We start from the raw sequence: 26,210 nt of genomic DNA, 5'->3' as shown, positions 1-26,210 counted from the left end.
CAGAGACACGAAGTGAGCAAATGCTGTTGGAAAAACAGTGCTGATAGACTTGTTCAACGCAGGGTTGACACAAACCTTCAAGTTGTAAAAAAAAAAAAAAAAAAAAGCAGTATCTGCAAAGCACAATAAAGTGAAGATGAGATTTTATGCCTTTCGACATAAGGGCTTTTACCTGATGGACACGGGCATGGGGGGGAGGGAAGAACAGGAAGTGCAGCCATCTGTATGGCCCAAATTTCTGACTCAGGGCTCTGGCTACCACAGGCTCTGCTTGAAAGCCCCAGGGGCTGAGGGATTGATATCCCCGCACTCATAACCCATTTTTGCAACATCAATTAGGAAATGTCAGCAAGGGGCCAAACCCAAGACAGTGGGTAGGAGGCTGGAGAACCAAAGAATACCTAGGAACTGCACATAGTGAGGTTGGACTCTGGCCCTGGGGCAGAAACTGTTGTTAATTTGGTCAGAAGGTGAGCAGAAGCCTATTGTGATCCTTGCCCCAATTTGTGTCAATGGCAAGCATCAGTGTATTGCTCTGTTAATACTTTAGTTGGTATTCTGTAAGCACATTCTTGTTTCAAGACTGTGCCAGGAGGTAAGATAAACCAAATGGGATTGAACATTGAACATGAATTTTAGCATGTGAGGTCTTATACCAAGTAGTTGATGGAGGGCCAAGGATTGAATATTAGGATTGGTGGGGATTAATGTATTCTTTAATTATTCATTCATTCACTAAAATTTTATAGAGCACTTACTTGGTGCCAGGCACTAAGGGAAAGATGTGGAAGACTTTACCTGCCCCTAAGTGGATGAGAAAGGCAAACATTTGCATTAGCATATGGCAGGTACCAAGGAGGGAGTTGGCACAGGTCACTCTGGAACTCAGAGGAGTGCATCTAAGCCAACCTTGGGAGAGAAGTGGACCTCAGGGTGCACTTCCTGAAAAAGGTGACACCTGGGCTGGGCTGGGTCTTAAAGGGTGAGTAAGAGTTGGTCGTGTAAAAAAAGTGGGGGAAGGACACCCCAGGCAGAAGCACAGGGGAAGATGCATTGCTGTGAGTTTCCGGAAGTGTAAGCAATTTGTTTCACAGGCTGTTTGTAGGGGAGTGATGTGAGTTGAAACTGAAGGGAAAAAGCAAGTGTCAGGTGAAGAAGGGCCTTGCATGGCACCCTGAGTTGTTTTACCCCGAAGTCAGTGGGAAGCCCCTGAACAGTTTTACATGAAAGAGGGGTGTGACTGGATCTGAATTTAAGAGGCTCTTTCTGGTCATGATGGGGAGTAGGGCTGGGTAGCGGGTAGGGCAGGGAGCCCAGCTTTTAGTGCTGACCCTGTTGCCCTCCCCCCGTCTCTCTTGTCCCTCTCTCTCTATAAAATCTATTATCTAGCTCTTCCCTGCCTTACCCAATGTGATTTCCTGCCACTCTCCAATTTAGTCAGGTTGACTCAACTTATCCAGACATGACATGATCATTCCCATCTCTGAATCTTGTTCGTTCAACAGACATTTAGTAAGTGCCTATTGTGTACCAGCCATGGTATCTGGCATGAAGAACCAGAGATGAGTGAGACATGGGACCTACCTTCAAGGGGTACACAGACCAGTACCTGGGGAGATACCCAGGGAAACACATCATTACCACGAGCATGAGAGCAGCTGTGGCATGGGATAAACAGAGCCCAAAGAGAGACAGTCCTGTCCATGAGAAACCCCTCCTTCTCTGCTAAATCCTGCCCATCCTCAGGCTTCTGCCTTCATCTGTAGAGAGGCAGGGTAGTGTCTCTAGATACTATACCCCAGTCATACTTCTCTTCTACCTACAGCTGTTCAGTGCTTTCCCACTACCTTGGACCAAAACACCTTAGCATGGCGTGCAAGGCCCCTTTTCATCTGATAGGGCGTGCAAGGCCCCTTTTCATCTGATAGGGTAGTTTGGTTTGGAGCTTGGGCTCTGAAGGCAGACAACAAGATTTTAATCTTGGTTCTGTCACTTTTGAGAAATGTGACCTTAGCCAGAAATACTTTTTGCCTCAGTTTCTTTATCTGTAAAATGGGGCTGATGGCTGTATTGACTTCCTAGGGTTATTGTGAAGATTAAACGAGTTAATACACATGTGAACCTTTAGAATGGTCCTTGGCATGTGAGAAGTATTCAGTCATTATTGGCTACTATTATTTGGTTTTCACTCATTTTCTTCTTAGCACCTATATCACGCCAAGAAACGTTAACCCCTAATTATTGTGCCGCTTGCCCCGTTTAATGTGTTGTCACATTACTTCTCTCAAGGGTGATTTTATTCTCCTTTGGGGCAATATACATTGTATATGTATCTGTACTCCTGAGACACCTACAGTGTTGGGTATGTGTTAGGTTGACCAGCCATCCCGATTTTCCCAGGACTGACAGGCTTTCCAGGACACGGGACTTTCAGTGCTAAAACCAGAAAAGTCCTGGGCAAACCAGGACAAGTTGTCCACCGTACATGCAGCAGAAACTTCACTTTTGCTTTTTATTTACCTCTAATTGGTCCCAAACTTAACTTGAAAGCAAGCTTGCTTTGGCTTGGCATAAATTTTTATTTATTGGCTAGAAACTACAAAGTCACAACCTCAGGGTTTCTTTGGGATTTCTTGAGATTCCCTAAAGTTTAAAGTGAAAGATTTGAAAGATTCTTGAAAAAACTCTCTCCCATCAGCTCCAGGTATATTTACTAGAAATTGCAGGCAACCCGCTAAGAAGCTTCCTTAACCTGGCCCACAGCCCCAGAGGTCTCCTCCTGCCTATCATTTCCCATCTCTCCCGGCATTTCCATCGTGACTCTGAGTACTTCCTTCATTTGCTTTCCAGAATCAACATACTCTTACTTAACTCAGTGGCAAAGCCTCTTTCCTCTCACAAGTATCTGTTTTTGCATGAATCCCCCAAGTGGGGCCGAAGGATTTTTCTTCCTTTTCATCTCCACTCCCAACCCCAGCCCCATCTCACCTGCTCTGGGGACAGTGTTTACCTTGGGCAGTTGCTTGTCAGATGGCATTCCTTAAGGATCCACTGGGGCCTCTCTTGGCATCCCTTGAGGCCATGACAAGTGTTCGCTGCAAGCCTGCCCATCCTCTGCAGTTCCATCAAGAAGCTGGGTCAACAGTCTTTGGGATCTTCCACCTGGTGTATTAGTATGCTAGGGCTGCCGTAACAAAGTACCACACACTGGGTGACTTAAACAACAGAAATGTATCACCTCACAGTTCTGGAGGCTAGAAGTCCAAGAACAAGGTGTCAGCAGGGTTGGTTTTTTCTGAGGGATATGAGGGAGAATCTGTTCCATGCTTCTCTCTTACCTTCCAGCGGTTTGCTGGCACCCTTTGGCATTCCTTGGCTTGTAGACACATCCCCCGATCCCCGCCTTCAGCTTCACACGGTGTCCTCCCTGAGTGTGTGTCTGTCTCTTCACGTGGCATTCTTTTTTGAAAGACAGCAGTTATATTGAATTAGGGGTCCACCCTACTTCACTATGACTTGATCTTAACTAATTACATATGCAATAACTGATTCCAAATAAGGGTCCCATTCTGAGGTACTGGGGGTTAGGACTTCACCATGTGAATTTAGAGGGGACACAGTTCAACCTTTAACACCCAGGTCTTCAGGTGAGTCTAAAGAACTCTCTGGGGAGTGGAGGCCGCTTCAGATATGGGCAAAGTAAAGCACCATACAGTCATTGCTCCAAAATCCATTCTAGTTCTCCACTCACTTTGCATTCGATCCTGACTGTTTCTGCTGCCGGATTCACACCGTCACCAGTAACCACTTGTTCACCATTCTGTAGGTCATTGTGCCACTATAGGGATATTAAGAAATATAATGTACACCTGAGTCACCAACTGTAATCCAGGGTCTGTCTGGAGATCTTTTTTAAGGGAAGCCTAGTGAGGAAAGTTGTATCCATGGCATATAGCTGGAATAATAACTGGAATATAGGTATTGCAGAGGCAGTGACTCCATCCTGATGGACAATAATTACAAGTTGGTTGCCTTTTAAACTGCTCTGGAGAATACAGACAGGGGTTGGGGGGAGAGCGTGTGTGAGAGTGAGTGTGTGCATGTGTGAATGTCTGTGTGCATGTGGTAGCTTAAGATAAACAAAATCACCAGACTCATCCCCAACCTTCCTGCAAGCTTTAAGCCTTCGCTGGGCGCACAGGGAATAGCCTGCATCTCCTCACTCTGGCTGTGGCTGCTTCCTTCTGTCAGTTCTCTGAGTTGCTGACCCTTTCCCCTCCAAAGAGATAGCTCCATTCCAAAAGATAAACACCAGTAGTTACAACAGACTTGGGGGAAAAGTCGAGCAAGTCTCCCAGTTATTATTTCCGTGGTGTTCTCATATAGAAACCCAGCCGATCTTCGCGGATGAGGTATATCCAACTCTGGCAGTTACAGCCTGAGATGTGAGGGCAGTGATGGATCTCCGTAAGTGTAGGGGGTCAGGGCGCGCGGCCAAGGAATGGGGATTCTAGCGTGTCTCCTCGCTTCTTTCCAGGCACGGCCCACCTGGGAGAAATCCCAGGGACGCAGAAGGCACCTAGCTAGTGCCCGCTTGTTCCAAGCTGCCAGGCAGGCTGCTGGCTTGCTGAGAGGCGGCGGGTGAGCTGGGCGCTGAGCTCCCCCGTGCCAAATCAGGGAGCTCTGGGCTCAGCGCCCACACCCTGCACTCCAGCTCTGGGCAGCCCGGGTGGGCTGGGGGAAGGCGCGAAGCTCGGTGTGTGACTGCAAGTTGACTTTCCCTCACTGTCGTTGCTGGCAGAATACTTACACCAATGCGGACAAGCTCCTAGAAGCGGCAGAGCAGCTGGCTCAGACGGGGGAATGTGACCCGGAGGAGATCTACAAGGCGGCTCGGCATCTGGAGGTGCGCATCCAAGACTTCGTGCGTAGGGTGGAGCAGCGGAAGCTTCTGCTGGACATGTCCGTCTCCTTCCACACTCACACCAAAGAGGTAAGGGCAGCGAGCGGAGGAGGGGTGTTGGCTGGGCTGCTTTGTTCCGGCAAAGGTCAGGGCAGTTTCCTAGCCTCCGACGTCTGCCTGGGGTCCTGGGTGGTCTGGGGATTACTAGCCTCCTAAGGTTGATGATATTAACAATTTGCCCCTGATAACCTGTATTGAGGTCTCTACCAATATGGGGCAAAATTTCCTCCGCGTCTCTAGTGAGGAGGGGGCTTGGGAAGGCAGGTGGTTTGGAGAGTCTGTTAGAGCATTTAATCTGCAGCTGGAGGAATTTGGGGATCCCTGGTATAGAAATAGTCGCCGTAAGAGGCAATATTAGAGGATCAGAGACTCCCTTCCCACCCCACACCCAATTTTTCTTGGTTGCTGTTTCCTGTCAAAAATTAGAGTCCTGCAGAACTTTGATCATCTTTGCTACCAGCAAGGAACATACAGAGTTTGCAAATCTGTTCTATGTTTTTATTTTATTATCTTTTTAAACAGAGGATTAAATCTTCTTAATGAGGTCTGCCACGGGGTGCTATCAAAGTGAAATAGTCCTCACCTTTCTCATCGTGGAGTGACAGCCAGTGAAGGAAGGGGGACTGGGGTGCCTTCCATGCAGGAGGAAGCCAGCTGGGCTTAAATCCGGTCCCCGAATCATTCACAAAGTGGAGACAGGAGAGGGGAGGATGGATCGTGTTGCACTGTTGGCAGGGCAGAAGGGCCCATAGAGAGGAGGAGGGTTGCAAACGTGCGGTTGCTCTACGGTTCTGATTAACACGGGGCGCTCTGAGATTGAGTAAGTGGCCAGTGAGGAGGCACGTTTGGCATCTTCTGTAATAACACCCTTGGCAGTTGAACTCATTATGTGTGTGCATGCTTGTGTTCCCCCCAGGAATTCATTTTAATGGAGTATTAATTAAAGTTGGATTGTACCCTAGTTAATTAAGTTGATTTTTGATATTTGAAATGCATTAAGAAGCCTGGTTGTTACCCCTTCACAGGCTTTTCTGACACTTGGTGGGAATGAATGCAAATCATTGCAGTACCTATCAGAGATAAACATGAAAAGATAATGTTTTCTAAACTGCAATTCCCCGGGCAGATGAAGGGCTGGGGAGCCCCGTGAAGCTGGCTCTGCTTCCTCTCTGTGGGACCTACGACCACTCTCTGATGAGTGTCTGTAAAGCAAGGGGATTAGCTTTAATCCAGGTTTTCCTGCCTGGCTGTCTGCTTGCTTGTGGCTCACCCAGTTCTTAATAATGGTCTCAGAAACCAAAGGCATGTGTATTCTCTTTTAATTATGAGCCTGTGGGTGAGAGAATGGAGCATGAATGAACAAGGGTCATGTTCCTTGTGAGGGCTGTGAGGGTATTGGCTGCCAAGGGAGGTGGTGGAAGAGGTTAGTTTCCATGGAAGTGCCACTCCTGTAAAGGTGACTGAGGCTCCCAGGAACCCTTTCTAGCGGCATCTCCCACCTTAGGTACATGAAACCAGGAGGCTGGGATCCAGTCCAGATCCTGCTGCTATAGAACCCTGTGAGCTTGTGCAAGTCACTGTGTCTCTGGCCTGGGGTTGCCTCATCTATAAAATTATGCAGTCAGACTCAATGGCCCTCAGGCCCCTTATGGTTCCAATGTGAATTCAAGATTCCTTTCTTTTTCTTCTCCTCCTCTCCTTCTTTATTTGATACTGATAATAATAATTAATAATAATAATAAATTAAGCCTGAGGTGATACAGGTGATTTACCTAGCCTAAAGATTTGGTTTATTGTAAGCACTCAATGTATATTAGGTAGTAGTGTTTCCTAATTGCGTACCTACTAGTTGTCAGACACATACATCATCTTGTGTAATCCTCATGAGAATCGCATGTTACAGACTTTATTGAACATATTTTCAAATGGGGAAACTGAGGCCCAGAAAAGAACTTGTCTAAGGTTGCAGAGCTGCCAGTGCAGCAGAGCCTTGAACCACCTCCCTAAACTCTGCACGCACGCTCTTACCTGCTACCACACATTCTGCCCCCCTTTTTCCCTCTTGTATCTCCTCCTGTCCTCTGCTCTTCTTTCTTCTCCTTGCTCGTCTTTTTCCTCTTTACCTTTTCAAACCCCAAAGGAGGGGCTTGATGGGGAGGGTAGCTCTTAGCTGAGAAAAGCAAAGTGTTCCCAGGGCTGGGGGTGTGGCACACGGGAGTAGTCGGGGATGCAGTTATTAACCATTGTTTTCCCAGAGAGCTTTCAAACCTTGCTAAGCCTGGGGTCCTGTTTAAACCTGAGACTTGTTTTCCCACCGTGGCTCCGTGTATACAGCCACATTCATATCAAATAGTAGCAAAGGGAGCATCATGATACTGGGAGCAGGTGGAGAAAGGGAGAGGGAGCTAAAAGGGATGGGCGCCTACAGTGCGCTTGACTATTTGTCTGTCTAGTCGATAGCCATGAGCATTGTCATTTTTTATTCTAATTTTAAAGATCAGAGTAATTTATAATTTGCCCAGGGTCTTGTAGTGAGGATGTCATAAATGTAGGGACTGATCCCAAATCTGACTCCAAAGCCCATGCTTTTTCTCATTTGCCTTTCATATAAAGGCCAGGAAACAGAGACTTGGAGGACTTTTCTCCACCAGGGAATTCATTCAGACAGGAGGCAGTCAGGAAGTAGCATAGTCTCTTTTCTTCAGGACCTCAAAATATGAGAGAAATTAGGAGCAGTCCTGCCTGGGTGCAAAGGGATGTGTGATTGTGAGGCTCTTTCTATTCAAGAGGTCTGCAACTCTCAGATCATACAGACTCTGACTTTTTTTTTTCAGGATGGGAAGAAAAGCATCATTCTGAGTGGCTATTGTGGAGGGGATGCTCACGGGGGCCATCCCACAGGACTTTATATCTGCATGTTTTCTCTCAGCTACCTTTCCATCCCCAAACTAGTCTGTCTGAGGCCCCTTTTAGGCAGAGTAGAGAATAAGACGTGTGTATGTATGTACACACTTAGGCATATCTGTTATACACACACCTGTTAAGTACAGCAAGATCTTAGATGCCAGGGAGGTCTGATTTCCAGATCTAGATCTTCATTGAGCATGCTGTGTGCCTTTGGGAAAATTACTTACTCTCTGTTACTTTGTGATAATTATGATGATGACTATTACAAAATGGAGTAGTACAATACTAATACCCATTTTTTTCCTAGCAGAAAACTCCCCCCCAAGTTTATTCTTAGAGCATCTCTAATGCAGGGTTAATAAGGAACTTGAGGACTCAACTCAGGCATCATTTTTCCTTGAAATTCTTCCCTGGGGCTTCCAACTTCCCACCCAGACGGGACAGGAGCACTGTGTGCCTACCTCGTCGAGATGCTGGGATCTCACTGAGGTGATTGGAGCTTCCTCGTTAAATTGGAGGTGCTCATATAGAGCGTACACATGTGCGTTTAGATGTGTAGATACAGATCCTACTGTATATTTCTACTGCTGTGTCAGATACATAGTGATGCTGAATAAATATTGAATAGGTTTACTTGACAATGAGAAGCTAGTCATTTCTCCTAAAAAAAAAAGAAAATAGAAAAAAAAAAAAAAGGCGGGGGGAAGCCCATTCAATCACATGGTTCGTCTACTACAGTTCTTTGACTTGAACTCTACAGACAGTGAAAACAAAGGAGGGCAGGTGGGGAATCTGAATTGCCTGTGGGGCCTTTCCTCTAGAGCCTGTATGGCAGACAGAAATGGATTATTACGGCAGAAGTCAGCATCCTTGGATGGGCTAATGGAGAAGGAAGTTCTGTAGTTTTCTCTTTCCCTATTCTGTTTAATACCTCTCAGGACACGCCACCTCTCAAAACTTGCTAAGTGTGGGTCCTATCTGATCCGGGTCTGTTAACTCTTGACTCCTTCCTCTTGACTCTATAGGCAAACTCCTGGCATTTTACTCAAGGCAAGATTAGTAGCGAAGTTTGCTAGTCTACAAGTCTGTGAGGGAATTTTGAGTTGCTATGGATGTTCTCTCTTACAGTAAATAGAGTGAATGGAAGGATAATCTTCTGCTCAGTTTTGCTAAAGATGTACTCTAATTAGGATCAGAGAGGAAACTGAAGGAAGATATGAAGAAGATATCCTTCAAGCTCATTTCTTCTGCAGATTGAAGAGTCTGCGTGATTCTATTTGCCTGCTTTGTGAATTCTTGGTGACTAAAGGAGTCTGGAGGGTTAAAGCCTTCTAACCACTTCATTGCAGTGTTATTAATAACCTTGAATAAATTAGAAACCATCTATATTCCACGTTAAGTGACTCATTAAACAAATCATAGTAAATCTATAGAGTGAAATATTATACAGTTATTATAAATCACACTGTCAAAGATCATTAATGGCATGAGAGAGGGCTTGTGGTATAACATATAAAAAACTGTATATCCATCATGACCTCAATTTTGATCACACACATAGAAAAAAGACTAGAAAGCGGTATACAAATAAGCTAAGAATGTTATGGGTGATTTAATTTTCCTTTGCATATTTTATTTGTTTTATAAGTTTTCTTCAATGATATTTTCAATTGAAAATCAGGAACAATCTCAATAAATGTTATTTTATAAAAACAAAACTTTCCATCCCTACTTAGAGAGAAGAGCTGCATAATAAAGAGAAGAGACAAACATGTGCTTGGAACCTTCTTAAGTATCCAGAACCTCAGCTATTAATACAAATTGTGCTGAACTTTCAAATATCTTCTTTTTGCCTGGGGACAAGAGGCCAGCTGTCTGTTTGCTGGTCTGGACAGCTAGGGGAGGATATAGGGAGAAGCATTTACCCAAGTCCTCATTTTCTTTGTCCAGGGAAAAGGCATTTGTAGCAAGTGTCATCTGCTCTGCAGAGATTGTCCAGACAGAATTCTCTCTCCTTGCTGTGTTTCCATGGAAATGCTGCAGTTGCTGGGTTTTCAAAATATCCATTTTTAGATATTTTTGCAATCATAATATGAGAGTCAAATTAACTAAGGAACGTGGCCAAGATAATCAACCTCAGTTCTTTATTAGGTAGTTTAATTAAATGCCCATTTCCATTTGTTTATAACCCTGTGAAATCATTCTTTCATGCTATTTCCTGCTCAAATAGGTACACACACACATACCACAAATGCCACAGACACTCACATATATACATGTTTCTCTACTCACCCACTGTAGAACCAAAACTAAATCAGTCTTCAAAAGACATAATGGCCTCAAGAACAAAACAGCTTCATCCTCTGTTTCAGTTGCTAAACTGATATGGTGTTTATTTAAGAAATAAAAGCTGGTAGTCAATGCCAAAGAAAAATGATTTCTTCAGAATGAGGGAGGGGCGATTCATCCTGTGGAATTGGTGCTCCTTTCTGCATCTCTGGGGGTCAATCAGTTGTATCAGCACAATGGCTACCAGAGCTGTGCAAATGGTACAGCCAATCAGCAGGAGAAGGTGATGGAGTAAAATTACCTCTTTCCTTAACCAGTCATCCCTAAGCCTCATTATTTCTACAAGCCTCCTAGTTTCTCCCTTCCTTGTCCCTCCCTTCCTGCCCTTTTCAGTTGCCCTTTTCTCAGGCTCCCCACTGTGCAAGCAGAATGGGGTCCATGCACTGGCCCTTCCTGAACTCACTAGTTTCAGTCTTAGAGCTCACCTTATGTAGGGCATTGAAAGGCTGCCTTAACTCTCCCCCTGCCAAGGTTCTAGAAATTCTCAAATTAGGCTCATTCTTTTGGATGTAGGTATTTTTGGCCACAATTACATGTGTTCTCTGAGAGAAAGGGCACATAAAGCCATCTGAGTGTATATATCAACATGGAACAAATAGTTATTGCCAAGCAGAGAGCAGAACCCTGAAAGAATGGTCCTCGTACAGGTGTGTTTGATCAAGAAGAGAGGGTCTGACAATCCTATTTTTATGTTGGCTCCATCTATAATTTTCCCTTTTTGTAATGTCCATGTCAGATTTGGGGATCAAAGTTATGCTTGTCTGATAAAATAGGTTGGGAAGTAAATAGTACGTTTTCCTATTCGGTAGAAAAAAATAGAAAAAGAAGAGAGGGTCTGGGAATGGGTGAAACAGGAGGTTCTTTCTGGGGAGCAGGTGGGTTGATGGCAAAGGTGCAGTGCTAATATGTTAGACTCTAGATAAGCAGAGGGTTAAGAGGATTATCCTAGGAGAGAGAAAGGAAATGGAAGACAGTAGGAAGAAACGTGGCGGCTTCTCCCAAGCTGCCTCACTCACTCCATGATTTCACCTTGTTCTGACAATGCCTTGTGACAGCTTGAAGTGTGAGATCATTCTGACTCAGTCTCATTGGCTCCTGATAATGAGTCAAGTAATAATAGACGTGGCTCTCTGATTTGTATTCCTTTCGAAGCAGTCTAGGCAGGCTCTTCAAGGATAAGTCAGATAGACACATACACAGAAGGAAACCTACAGGAAACTTAGACAGTAGAAAAGTTACAGCCCAAGGAATGGAATATGGATCCTTACTCATAGTTTAGTGACACTGACGTTTACGTTCGTTCACTTTATGCTTCAGAGGTGCTTACAACAAAATTATGAGCATGCAATTTAAGCTTGTTGACACCAGGGGACGACTGTGTGCATGTTTCTCGGGATTCCCTGTGGCTCCCTACTCAAGCTTTCCAGGTGGTAAATAGTAACTTCGCGGTGCAATTATCCTTGAACTGTTGCTAACTTTTGGTGTCTTGGTGTGAAAGCCATGATTGCGGTTTTTCAGTTTAGAGAATCATTTCTATTACTACCCTCTTCTTTACCTCAGTTTCTGAAGAGAAACCATGGTATGTTAAGAGTTGGAAGGGATTTTAGAGATAAGTGAGAGAAATCACAAACACACCTACACACACACACTAATGCACATGCACTTTAAGTATGAAGTAATTGAAGTAAAGTAGTTTTCCCATGAGTATAGAACTAGCCAGACAAGGGAAGAATCAAGAATTATCTCCAGTAAATATCAATTCCATTCAACAACTCCTTTCTCTCTGGGTTGTTTTGTTTTGTTTTTACAGAAGGAAAAATAGAGAAAGATGTCACTAACCCTTTGTCTCTGGTGCTGTAATCCCCTTCCCTTTCTCTGAGTCAAATTCCCTAGCAATTTTATTTGACGTTTTATCCTCTTGAAGGTAGACTGGCCCCTTCCTTTCCTTATCAGGCTGCTGACCACTGGGCTGAGTGGCATCTAATGTTGTACTTGATTGTTTATCTCTTAGCTGATTTTCCTTAGCAGTAGGTTTTAATCTACCTTAGACAAGAGTTTCTTTATGATATAGTAGACTGTATGGCCAGAAATCTGAGAATTTTGGTGGGGAGGACACATTTTTTAAATGATATTGACTCCTGAGGTCAGTGTATTATTGGACGTACCCAACCTTCTCTAGTCTTTTTGTTTGTAACACTGACACGTCATCTTTGGCAAGTTTGGTCTTTGGCTGGCTGTCCCTACAATTTAGCTGCATAACCACCAGGCGGAGGGAGTGTCATGAGTCATGGTGGATTTCCTCAGAAGGGAATGATGCTGACTTTCTTCCCTAGACCTACACCAGAGGTGTTCAAGTTTTCGTTAAAGAGGGGGGAAAAAGGAACTCCAAGCTGTGAAGCCATTAAAATAGCTTAAGGATGGTACTGAGAATAAAATTATCCTAAATAAAATAAAATCCTCAAGATATCTGTAAGCCTCTGTCCTCTGTCTCTTATTCCTGTAACGGGAGTGCCAGCCTCATCGTGAGCAGTCTTCCATCTCAGTGCCTGTCCTCTGTTAGCACATTGAGTTTATTTTTCTTAAGTGCCCTGCTTCCTGTCCACAATTTTAATCTCTCTCTCTCTCTTCACATAGTCTTTTCTTTTCTTGCTTTTTTTTTTTTAAAGAAATATCTAGACTTTTCAGTCTCTAAGCTTTCTTTAGATATTCCAGGACAAAGCTGCAAAAACAGAAAAGAGGGGCCCAGCTCATCTTAGCATATTGAAAGATCAAATCCAGTATTGATCTTTTGCCAATTTCAAAATGAAGGAGTATTTCAAACTTTCCCTCTGACTTCTACTGGGAACTAGAGGTGGCTTGCATGAAAAATATCTTTTAAATATAATAATATCTAGCACTTGCATAGCACTTACTATACGCCAGGCACTGTTTCTAAGTGATATAATACATCTGTGTGCAGATATCTGTGTGTGTGTGTACAAATAAATACATATGTATATATATTTATTGGTATATATATAAGTTATATAAATGTAGAATGTGTATATATATCTGCATACACACACATATGTCTCACTTATTTGTATGTATATGCACACAGACATACACACATATATATCAACTTACTAGTAATCTTTACAGCTCTGTGGGTGTAAGAACTATTACTGTTCCCATTTTATTGACAAGGGAAACTGAGGTGCAAAGACGGTAGGTTACTTACTCAAGGTTATATAGGTGATATGTGGTAGAACTGGGGTTTGAAACCCTTTCGTTATTTCCTTCTTTCTTTCTTCCTTCTTTTCTTTTCTTTTCTTTCTTTCTTTCTTGCGTTTTTTTAATTGAAGTATAGTTGATTTACAATGTTGTGTGGGGTCTGAAACTCTTAACCACTATGCTATATTGCCTCTCTATACAATAATTTTTCAGAGACTCCGTTATCTCAAACCCAAGGACTTCAGCACATCTGGAAAATGGTTTTGCTCTAGGCAAAATGACAGCCAGAAAGTCTGAAGTAATTTTAAGTTATAGTGACCAATATCCTGAACTTCCTAATTTCATACTGGTTTGAAATATATACATTCATACCTGTAGGAATATGTATCCCAGCTTAAATGGTCTGGAAAACTTGTTTTGTGTTTTACAACAAAAACTTATTTGTAAAGAAAATAAACTGAATTAATTACAACCAGACACAAGCTACTAAATGACAGGAACACTGAATAATATTAATTCGTATTCCTTATAGCTATCATCACAATGTTATAGGCTTATTGATAATGCTATTTGTTTATTTAAAGCATTGATAATAAGTAAATAATTTATTTCTCATAATCTTTGAAGTGAGCAGGGCAAATCTTATTCTTCCCATTTTGTAGATTAGGAAACTGAGGCTCAGAGAGGTTTTCACCTGTCCAAAACGAACATTCTTTATACCCCATTATTTGCTACCTCGAGGGCTTGTTAATCTTGTGAACTCAACCTCTTCTGCCACACTGAGGGCCTTTCCTCTCTAAAGAACAAAGAATAACTTGTCCAAGATCTGAAGACTATTTTTGTCTCTCTTTATTGTCTCTTTTTTAATCCCTTGTTCCAAAGGCCATACCATGATTTATCATACTGAGAACCAACAAGATGAAACAGTATTCTTAAGGTGAATATTTATCCATGTTTTTAACATGGGAAACTCACAGAATGTTAGAACCATAAGGTAACTAACCATTTTATTTTATGCTCTCCTCAGCCTACTTTACGCACGAAGTCTTAGAGAGCAAAGGGTATAGTGATTTACTCAAAGGCACCACAAGTTATAGGAAGAACAGAGGCCACAATCCACATCTTCTGGCTCCTTCTATGAATTTTTTCTCTCTACTGGCTTTTCTCCTGGTAGAGCCATGAGCTTATCTTTCCTGCTAGTCAAGTGAAGATTCCTTGTTTCTAAGCAAACATCAGACTCATCTTTCCTCTACAATTCATGAAAATGCTCAATGAGAGCAGTTAGAAGTGGAGTACTGTGGCAGGCCACTGGAGATCTATTTTCAGTATGAGGAAGAGCTATTAATAAATGAGTTTTCAGTAATTCAATTCAACTCCTCATCATTTCCAGTACTTATTCCATTCAAAATGCTATACTTAGCTCTTTTAAAGTTGTCTGACCAGTAATATCATCCTGACTGCATTTCATCATCTTGAATATCATGGGAGAAATGTCTCATAGTTACATTGAAATTAAGATAAGCTACATCTTTAGCATTCAACTTTCTAACCAACCAAGCAATCCTGAAAAGAACAAAATAATTTAGCATAGCACACATTTTCTTAATTAATCTTCACTTGGTTCTTACTGAGCGTCACATTCTTTCTTACATATTTGTAAAATCATGATACATTTCTAGGAATCAGCATCTAGCTACCTGGAGGAAGTATGCAGAGCCATCCTTTATGAAAGATGAAATAATATTTGTCCATCACCAGTTTCCTGTTCTTCCCAGTTGCTCAAAAATGAGTGAGCTTCCTGCTCTAAGACCACAGTTTCCCTAAACCACTGGGAAGTAAGGCTGAGGGTGATTCCTGTCCTTCAGGAATGCCAGCACTAATGGAGTAAACTTAACAGAGATGCGTAGTGAATATAAATACAGAAATGCAAACTGACCCATAGGGGTGCTGATTAGAAGGACAGTCTGATACCGCACTGACTGGTTGAGGGTAGGTTGGGTGACCTCAGTTCCACCCTCTTGCCCTTAACCCCAGCCCTGGCCTCTCCCACGTGCCCTGAGTGGAGTCTCTGCTCTCTCCCCCGCAGCTGTGGACATGGATGGAAGACCTTCAGAAGGAGATGCTGGAGGATGTCTGTGCAGACTCTGTGGATGCGGTCCAGGAACTGATCAAGCAGTTCCAGCAGCAGCAGACCGCTACTCTGGATGCCACGCTCAACGTCATCAAGGAGGGCGAAGACCTTATCCAGCAGCTCAGGTCAGCGCCTCCCTCCCTGGGGGAGCCCAGCGAGGCCAGGTCAGCATGGGCAGTGCTTTCCAGTGGGAAATGCCTCGGACTAGATGCGAGATAAGTCATCATGTTCTGGTCTTGGCTCAGCCGCAGCCAGCTTTGTGGTCTTGTGTGAGCTTTGGTTTCTCCATCTGTCAGATATAAAAATGTCTGCACCATACCCAACTTGAATTTAGAGTGGAATAGTCAATGGAAAAGCTCTGATGTTTCAAAGCATTATGTATCATTGAAGACATTATTCAGCGATCAATAAGTAATATAAATACAACAAAAATTTAAATAAATAGTATCTTCATTAAGAATGATGGCATATTTGGTCATATGGAGAAATAGCCATTATGGAATATAGTGTTATTTGGCATCTGTTCTCAGGCTGCCTCTGAATTCTAGTGCTCCAGTTGGTGAAATGTAACCCCAAACGGTTACCTTTGGCCCTGTGAGAATGTAGGGAGTGTGTGATGTGTCCCACTCTGCTCTCCACTTACCCGCATATGACCTTTCCACCATTCCTTGCTACCCAGAAAATAAAACTCCTTCTCTATTGCCCTAAACAAAAATAACTAAGAAGGAATCTTAGAAAATCCTACCTGATACCTTATATTCATTTAGAATCATCCACACCATTGCCTCCTTTCTATTGTCATCAGTGTCTAGTTTCCTGTCCCTGTCAAGGGCATCGGCTCCTCAGGTAAAGTGTCATGAGGCCTTGAGCAAGCCCTCAGCAACCAGCCCTATGCCCAGGTGCTGTGTAAATAGGATTTGATGGCGCTGATGATGTCTACCTGCGGGGACTTGTTTGTATCCTCAGGTCACTGAATGCTGGGACCTCTGCCAGCTCTGGACAGAAATAATCTCATCAACAAGTCCCAGGACAGTCCTGGAGCCAGAGGGAATTACTTCAGTTGGAGAGGGCTTCCCCACCACCTCATACCAGTTGTCCAATTAAATAAACAATGAGAGCTTACCTTAAGATGGCCCTGGCATGCTTTTCTGTTGGATTAATCATTTCTATTCCAAACATGCACATGAAATGTTCTGAGTCCTCTTTTGCATACCAACGAGACAGCCTCTTTCCCTTCTTCCCCCAATTCACTGTCATGAGTATATAATATGTGACAGTTTCATCTGCCTACCTAGGAAACTCCACTGTTACTTGCTTCTGAAGAAAATGCCAAATAGTAGGCAGCCACTTAACCTCTCTGGGCCTCAGCTGCTTTGTCTGTGTGATTAAGGGGTTCACTCTAGGAGCTTGTCAGCTCTAGAATTATGTGATGGCTTTTGCATTTTCTCTCCAAATACTTTTCACAAACTTGGCTAGCCTCTCTGCGGGGCTGGGTCTGTGGAGGTGCCACTCGCTCTCATCCCCTGCCAACCTTGCGCCATACCTGAGGGCTGAAGGCTACTCAGTGATGGTAAAGGCAACGAGGTTGCCGATGCCTGTCCTACAAGTTTAAGTTCCATGGACTTCAGAGAGGACCATAGGCGTGTGACAAGAACCACTGGCGACTGTTCGTCCCCCCCACCAGTCTGATGCTATCCTGGACTCCCCTCCCTGATATCAAGACCAGTCAAAGAAAAAAAGCAAACGATGCCTAGTGGACATTGGCAGGATGCCTCACACATACCAGCGCACACATCTGCCCTAGGCCTCCACGTCTCCTCTGGCACTGATCAGCGAAGCACCTAAGGTGGTTTTTGTATCATCTCTATGATTCCTAGTGAATGTGACACTGACAGAGATGCTGAACAAAGTGACCAGAAATCATCCTCTTCCTTCTGGAAGCCGGGTGATAGAGAAAGACTGAGGGGAGCCGTCAGAAAGAATAGTCATATCCGCCCTCCTCAGCAAATGCGTAATGCACAGTGTTGAGTACTCCTCTTGAGTTCTTTTCGTAGTTGGGGGAAGCTGTGCAGCAATGGGCTTTCATGCCCAAGTAGGTCAGGGTGAGAAGGCAGGGATCAGAAGCTCTCTAGATGACAGACAGGGAGGCTCTTGACAAACTGGCTTTATGCTCCATCTAGAAATAGTGTGAACTCAGATACCATTGCTTCTGAGACAAGCACAGGCCAGAAGGACCTGGTTTTCAGAAAGGCTGCTGATGAGACCATTCAAAACTAATGATTTTCCCCTCTGACTTCTTAAACTGTGTCAGAAACTAAGGTATCATGAGATAATGAATGTGCTTGTTTATTTCAAGTTCTAGGGCTCTAGCTTACTCAGTCAAGGCCCTGTAGAATCTAAACTTCTTGAACTCCACAGTTTTCCTATTATAATGGGCTCTGGAGGTGTCACCACCACCTCACTTGTCTGAGCAGATCAATATGTTTATCTCTTGGTTCCCTCTATGGCATGCCACCTCCCCTTGCTTCTTCTGTATAGACACTCTCTGCTCAGAAAGCCCACCCCTCGCATCTACTCAGCTCATCCTTTTCTTCTAACACCCAGTTCTGGGCTCATCCTCTCTGAAGCCTTTGTTGGTTGTCCAGCCTCTTGTGCCCTAGCTTCTACTCCACAGCTGGACCCATCTCCAGTCAGCACCTGACACGTCATTGTCCTTTCAGCATTAACAGTCATTCATACAGCACGTTCCTGGTCACAGAGCACGGTTACACATGCCATCTTCTTTAACAGCAAACTGTGCCGTGAGTAGGGCAGGGATTATTAAGCCCACTTTACAGGAGGCAACTGGGCCTCAGGGAGGTGATTTCCCAAGGTCACCAGCCCATATATGTGAGAGGGGGACTTAAGCCAGGCTTGCAGCCTCCAGACCCCATGCTTTCCTAAGTATAGCTTGAAGCCTGTGTAATAACACCAGCCCATAACTTTGGCATAGAATTACAAAGGAGATGAATAATTTTGGCAGCCATGATCTCATTTTAACCATGATCCTATGAGGTAAAACTAGGAAGGATTTTTTTTTTTACATATGCCTTAATTTATCTACCCATATGTATTGTGATATGTGTATTTGTGTATGTGTGTCTTGAAATATGTATATATTAGACTACATATATGTATGGAACCATTCGATTTCTGTAACATTTGTGGAGCCCTTTTGCATGCATTATTTCATTTGATCCCGTCACAATTCTGCCTGAGGAATAGGACAGCAGCCAGCCTTAGAGCTGTAGCGCTGTGAACCCCAAAGAGGGCACAGTAGCTTTGGCTCACCTACTACGCAGACAGTGCCAGGCTCACAGTAGCTTCCCGTCCCCCTCACTCAGACGAGGAAGGCCCCTCTGTCACTGTTAACATGTCAAGGCCCCTCCCTTCTCTCCCCGGCTCTGCCACAGGGACTCGGCTGTGTCCAGCAACAAGACGCCCCACGGTAGCTCCATCAGCCACATCGAGTCGGTGCTGCAGCAGCTCGACGACGCCCAGGTGCAGATGGAGGAGCTGTTCCACGAGCGAAAGATCAAGCTGGACATCTTCCTGCAGCTGCGCATCTTTGAGCAGTACACCATTGAGGTACAGGTGGGGAGGCGGTGCTGGGCAGGTGAGGTGCCCGAGGGCAGTGCCCCGGGAACCGGAAGGACTGCTGCGCAGTAGCCTGAGGGGATGGGAGGGGATTATGCCTCATGATATGTTTCTGGAAATCAGCAAATTCGCGTTCCACCGTGTTGGATTCCTTCCACTCCCCCTCACCCAGGCTGCCAAGCAGAGCCCCTCCCCTCGCTGTCTGTCTGGGATTACTCCATTGAGAAGGGGTTTGTTGGCTTGCATTGGACTCCTACTTGGCACTTGGGTTCCTGGCAGACCGCGGAGTTGGCTGTTTGGTGACTGAGGCAGACTTGTTGGATTCTATAGCTTCGTGAGTAGGAAGGTGTTAAAAGTAGGTGGTCTCCTCAGCTGGTGACTGTAGATCAGGGATTAGACGGGGTCACACAGCAGCCAGGAAGTCAGGAGCCACAGGAACGAAGACCCGAATCCTCAGTTTGCTTTCTGCTTGTTAAGAAAGTAAGCATATGTGAAGGACATTTGCTGGTTCATTTCCTTGGCTCCTCACTTCATTCTGGGAAGGTCAGAATCCGCTGTTCTGGTATATTTATGTCCTCTTTGTGATGCCTATTAATACTGTCTGCCCCACATAATATCCACCTTTTATTATCTTCTGCTTTGACACAGTAACTAAAGCCAGGCCAGTAGGGTTTCTGGGGTGCGAAGAGTATTCAACACCTATGGCGCTTTGTCCTTTTCAGGGATGGCAAAGGGTTAAATTAAGAGCTATATCTTCTCTTTGCTCCTGGCTGGTGTGTTGTGAAGGAAAACCAATTATCCCTCTACCATTCATTAAAACTTTACTTTGCATTCCAACCATCTCCTCCTAGTTGGGACTTCTGGGGGTCTGGGATTGATCTTCCCAACAATATTTGTGGAAACTTCTGTGGAACTGGTTTGGAAGGAAAATTATTATTTTTTCAAATGTTGTATGCTCCAATATCCCAATGCCAATGTCATTCACAATCCCACGCAGGACCAGAAAACTGTCCTGGCAACAGAAGCCCTCTTCTTCAATCCTGAGACCAAAAATGTTTATAATGAGAATCAGAAATGTAAAAAAAACCAAACAAACAAAAAGCAGTCCTAAAGCAATCCTTCCTATCCCTGACTCTCTTAATGACCTTTCCCTTCTTCACTGCTATCCTGACTTCCTGGAAGCCACTGCAGCTTTTTTGCTTAAAGATGTCATGTTCTAAAAGGTGCTTTCTGGACAGTTTCTGAAACAAAGGAAAAGACAAGTCTTTAAATTTAGATCTCGATTATCCTTCCAACTCATTCCATAACTTCAAGTAAATTTATTTATATTTCTTATTTATAATTTGTCTTGAATCTACACTCAAAGGGATTTCAGGTGGCAGACAGGATTAAAACATATATTGAAAGAACAGTGAAAATGCCAGTGGAAAATTAGAGACATTGGTATGCAGAAAGGAATGAAAGTGGGGTGACAAAAGTAATAAAGAAAGGAAAGAGGGGGCATGAGTTATTATTCTTTGGTAGTTGGGAGTGAGACTCACCGAAATAAACAGAGGTAATGTTTGGTTGCAGCAGTGTTGGCTGCAGGCCCTTCCACAGTCCTCACCCACCGAGAGTGAGTATATCCATGGGGGAATTATGTTAGCAGGTGTGGGGATTTGACTGTTGTATTCTTTATCTACTCTCCTGTCATTCCAGGTCCACATCAAAAATGCTTAAGGGGGAGGGAATAACCTGAGGGTTTGGATGTTTAAGCTTTATTTGATGAGACAGCTGTGGGTTTGAGGTCTGGGTTGCTGGTTTATTTCCAGAACAGGTCAGTTAGCTTCACTTTGCCGCTTGAACTGTACCCCTGACATCAGCCAGGGGCATCAGTCCGGTGTGTTTGCCTGCAGTAATTCTGGGAAAATCCATTTCCAATCCAAAGCATATGTAAGAAGATATTCTTTTTTTTTTAAAAAAGTTGATTGTAAATCAAATACTTTAAAATTGGATCCTATTTAAATGTTGCAGTAGAAGAGTTTGATATTTAAATTGTAGGATTTGCATTTCTCAGCCTTTGTTTGTATAAATGTTTCCCCTCCCAGCCTGACAACAACTTGGACAGCTTGGTATGCAGCAAACCAGAAGTAGGGAAGTAGTATGAGGGTCTAATAAAATGAGGGAGATAAAAATAATAAACAGACCAAATGAGGGAGATAAAAATGAGGGTGATAAAAATTTAGTTCTGCACCCAGGTTTTAGAAGGGGTCTTGTTCCCCATTTCGGATGTGGCCCAAACCTTGGGGAAATGCTGCTTTTCATCTTAGACAGAAATGGAAATCCTGCCAAACCTATGGAAAATGTCTCCTTCAAGTCAGATTGTCAGAAGTTATTTTTGAGGGTGATGAGATTATTTCAAATACCAGCTAGGGTTTCACTGTGATGATGAAGGGCAAACTTCTAGAGAAGATTCAGAGTGTGAAACTGAGGGTGGTTTCTGTAATGAGAGCCATGCTGGAGCTGATATAAGCCAGGGCAGAGGCTGTCACTGCAGGACCCACAGCTATGGTTTCCTTTCCTAAAGGAAGGCATTTGATGGACATACTCGGAATTCCTAGGGATTACTGAAAACCAGAGCTGACCTGCTCCCCTGACATTTGGGTAATCTAAGTGTGACTCCTTAACCATGTCACTGATGGCTGGCATGGGCTAATTAACTTTAAAATTAAGGTTAACACATGAGTTGCGGCACCAGTCTTGTTTTACTCAATTATATGGCCTCCAGAGTATACCCGGGATGGGGTCAGGGGGTACGCCCGCTGAGAGTGAAACTTATCCCAGACGTATTAGGCAAGTGTTCAGAAACCAGGACTGCAGCTGCATTCCTGACACTCCTTCTTAGACTCCCTGGAGACTAGATGAAGTGACCCATAGCGGAACATGATGCTCTTTAAAGTTTTTTCCCTGTAAGTTCAGCCGCCTATGAAAGATAAGTTATAGGAAACAGTTGTAATGGAAGAGACACTTCACCAAATGCAAATAATGTTTATTTTGTGGTGGTAAGAATATGGATGATTTCTTCTTGTTTTTGATAACTCCATGCATTTCACCTTTTCTACAATTAATCAGAATGATCAGAAAGAAATAAAAAAATATTTTTAGAAGCAGGAACAGGACAGTGGTCTCCAAACTCTTTTGATTAGACACTCTCTCAATAAAATATTTTTGAACTTGCAACCCCCTATATATGCATCCATATTAATTTATAAATTATATACATGTTATACTATCACTAATAATCTCAAAACTCACTGTGCCCTTAGGGTGAAGTTTGACTTTTTCATTAGAAGTTGTAGTTCCGTATTTCAAATAGTCTTCTTGATAATTTTCAATTATTTTTTGGTTCTGGTTTCTTGACAGACCTGATTAGATTGTCATTGTTTCTTTACCCCATCATGTGGCTGCCAAAGAGTTCAAAGTTCTCTTGTGCTTTCATGTTAGTATTATCTTCAAACTGTAGTTTCTTTGAGGAACCGTGTTAAGCCACGTCTTTTTGTGAAGGGTGATTTAGTTAAAACTAGATAATAGATAAGTCCATTTAACTGGGCACATGAAGACAGCAATAATTTGAAATATGCTGAAAGCAACTGAACAAATGAGCCAGTCTGCCCCTCTGCATTGTGGTCCTTCCACCGTCCCTGAGGTGCCCTGCCCACCACATCACCTGCCATGACTTCCGAGTGAGACTCCGGTGTCAGTACCCTATGAAAGTCTGGGGAAACGTCATATCTTTTTTTATTGGTTTGATCAAATATGTGTGCATATAATATATATGCACATACATATGCTTATTTATATACAGAGAATATTTCTCTCTGTTATCAGTGGATAATCTTGGGTATCCCCTGGGGTGGGCATACCCATGTTGGAGAGTACTAGGAATGACACCAAGAAAGATACTCTATACAAGGGGCTAAAAAATAAGCCACAGTTACGATCTTTCTTTTAAATTTCTGACTCTATAATTACAACCAAAGTTTTCTCAATGTACCTGAAAATTAATCTGCATCATTAACCCAGGTAAGGAATGGAATAGCAAACTATAAATCCATGGGGTTCACATTAGGACAAGTTGGGGCCAGGCTGAGGCTGAGGAAAATGGCCTTCAAGGAGGAAAATTCTGCCCAGAGGAGAGAAAGCTGATTGTAATTTGCACTGGTGGTCTCAACTCTGCAATTGGTTGTATGCAGAGGCCTTTCACGTTTTACACTTGATAAACATTTAGTGAGCACCTACTATCAATACAGCTTGATAAACATTTGTGAGCACCTACTATGCACCAAAAATTGTGTTGGGCATTGAGGATGAAACAACCCCTGCTATCAGTGGGCTAGTTGGGGAGAACCATAGAAATAGAACCATCCTATAATGTGATCATTCTATGACAGAGAGAAGCTTACAGCTTGATGAGAACACTGAGACAGGAATGCTTAGCTTTCTCAGGCTGCCCGTGGAAGGTTTCCCAATGAGATGACACCTGGAGGACAGGTAAAAGTTGGTGGCTAGGATTTGGCATCTCTGAAGGATGCCATCTAGCCTCTACCAGAATATCTCCAGAGCCCAGAAGCAGGGTTGGGGAGAGGAGGGAGCTCAGGATCTCATTATTGTGTTGAACCAAGATCTCCACCCTTCTACCCTTTGGTCCTGGTTCTGTTCTCTGGAAAAACAGAACAAATCTGCTCCCTTTTATTTGGCAACCTTAAAAATATTTGAAAATGTTCATCACAGACCTCTTTTCCTTTATCTGAAAAGTGTTGAGATTGTGTAAGTTATTTCTGCAGTCCCCTCTGACTCTAAAACTTCGATAACTACTTCTCTTTATTGTCAGCCCTTTTCTGTGGGACATAAGCTCTGAAGTACTCGCTGCTTTCTGGGTACACATTGTACCTCTCCTGGTTGCCCCCTGCTGGCTGGGCTGTAGTTAGCCACGGCTGGCTTACACACACCCCTTGGGAGCTGTGTGTCCAGGACCCTGGTGCTCTCCCAGCACAGCCCAGGAGATAGGGGCCTTTTCTGCCTTGTTGAGGCTTGTGCTCCCTTAAAAGCCCCTGGTTGTCTTTTCAAGATACGTGCTTCCAATACACTGACTTTTTTTTTTTTAACTTAAATGAAAGCTTTTTATGTATTTTTCCTCTCAAATTTTACTTTTTTTTTAGGCCCAGTTCTTCAGCCTATCAAAATAAATTTAATTTATTATTGCTATCAGTATTTCAACAATTTGAAATATTGGCCAGGTCAGGCAGGACTCTGCGGTGCTTCACTGGAAGTTTTCCTTCAGTGACACAGCCGTCAGCCTGCACAGTCATTCTTTCAAAGGGCCACATCATCTTCTAGTCCAATTTCATAGCCCTTTCCTCCATAGATACAGTGTGAGACTGCAAAGCGTTGCTGTTCTCCATGTTTGTAATATGCCTTAAATGCACCAACTTAGTAACTATATCAAGAAAGAAAATGAGATCTGTTTGAGATCAATTTTTGTGGGTTCCCTTGGGATTCCTACAGCATTTTCTAAATGTACCCCAAATCGTTTGCAAAGGAAATGCAGAATAAATACAATAAAGTAAACCAAAATTCTCACAAAATATTTATTTGATAGTTTCTTCTAGATTTTTGTCAAATTGGTTTCAGGATCATTGGGAGTTTCCCCTAACATCTTCCTTTAAAAAAAAAAAAGGATTATTTACACAGCTTTAGTATTCCGGCATGTCACTTGTTTTTGGCAAATTATCAAAGATCCCTGATGGAAGCTTTCAGATCATTCTGTAATGGGGTGGGTAATGTGGACCTGAAGGCAGGTGACATTATCAAGGTTCAAATGCTGTCTTCTTCTCCTTTCTGGTAAAGATAACAGGGAACTCAGTAGAAGGAAATGATGTAAGCTCCAGCACTGGGTGTTTAGCTTTCACGGGAGAAAACCCATTCTGACACTCAAGCATTGATAAGTTTTAGAATGGGTGAACAGTATACATCATAGGAGCTCTTCAACAGAGGAGAGATTTTTTTGAAAACAGAATAGAGTCCTACAAGTCTCAAACTGATTAAGAGGCAAAGATATGGGCAAAATAAAGACTAAAGATCAGTCATGATTATAAAAGATCTCAGTTTTAATCATGATGATAATGAAAAAAGAACATGAACCTGGTCATAAAAATTGTGTTCCATTATCCAAATTATCCAATTGGAATCGAAATTAGGTGACCGAACATTGGAACTCATCAGTTACAGTGTTGCAATATGTTCTTACATTTTTTTGCCAAAAATCAAAAAACAACTGAGTGGATATCTTTACTGCTAAGTCCTTCTGCTTTTCCAGAAAACTCTTGCAGTATCCTCAAAGGTTTTCTTATAGCTACATAAAGAAATATTTTAACTCTTTAGACAGGTTATATATATTTCTAAAACAGAGGGGAATTCTATGATATACTTTTAAAATAATCTGTATTAGAATTCACTAATCCTCATCATTTTATAAATTGATTAACAGAAAAAAACTTAACACTAGACTAGACAAGAAGAACAAATGACTTTGGTAATTTAGTTTATTTTAGTTTCACAGTGGTAATGCATATCAATGTACATACCCATTATAGATAAAATAGCCCTTCCCATGCAGTGAGACTGTCTCTTTAGCTGCAGTATGTCTTTCCCTATCAGCCAGCACTTGTAGGTCAGTGGAGAATATTCAGCTTTTGCTTTTCTCATTTTAATACAAATAATGACATTATATTTAGAACAGAAAGATGTTCATTTGCAATTGACAGCTCATGTATTTCAGAGCATCTTACCACAATGAAATGCCTTGGATCCTTCCTCGCCACTGTTAGTTGGAATGGGACTGGACCTTAATGTACATAACATATGCAGTGTTGATACACACAGACACACACACCCTTTGCTGAGAGGCAGTATAGTGCAGTCATTGAGTATGCAGTATTTTGAGTTAGAGTGCCTGGGTTTGAAACCCTGTTT

General features: G+C 43.0%; 1 protein-coding gene across 13 annotated transcripts in view; it reads left to right on the top strand.

Moving 5' to 3' along the window:
* Positions 1–26,210, top strand: part of KALRN (kalirin RhoGEF kinase) — a 655,749-nt gene that overhangs the window by 339,522 nt on the left and 290,017 nt on the right. For 11 of the 13 annotated variants that reach the window (XM_059920949.1, XM_059920948.1, XM_059920939.1 and 8 more), the window contains exons 11-13: positions 4,802–4,993; positions 15,519–15,727; positions 19,016–19,190. In XM_059920949.1, the coding sequence (XP_059776932.1) occupies positions 4,802–4,993; positions 15,519–15,727; positions 19,016–19,190 (576 nt within the window). The remainder of the gene's footprint in view (positions 1–4,801; positions 4,994–15,518; positions 15,728–19,015; positions 19,191–26,210) is intronic. The other 2 variants (XM_059920941.1, XM_059920940.1) reach the window with 1 other exon arrangement.

This window comes from Balaenoptera ricei, chromosome 4 (genome assembly GCF_028023285.1).
Source record: "Balaenoptera ricei isolate mBalRic1 chromosome 4, mBalRic1.hap2, whole genome shotgun sequence".
In the NCBI taxonomy this organism is placed as follows: Eukaryota; Metazoa; Chordata; class Mammalia; order Artiodactyla; family Balaenopteridae; genus Balaenoptera; species Balaenoptera ricei.
Note: the sequence above shows the minus strand (reverse complement) of the source record. Positions and strands in the feature narration are given on the sequence as shown.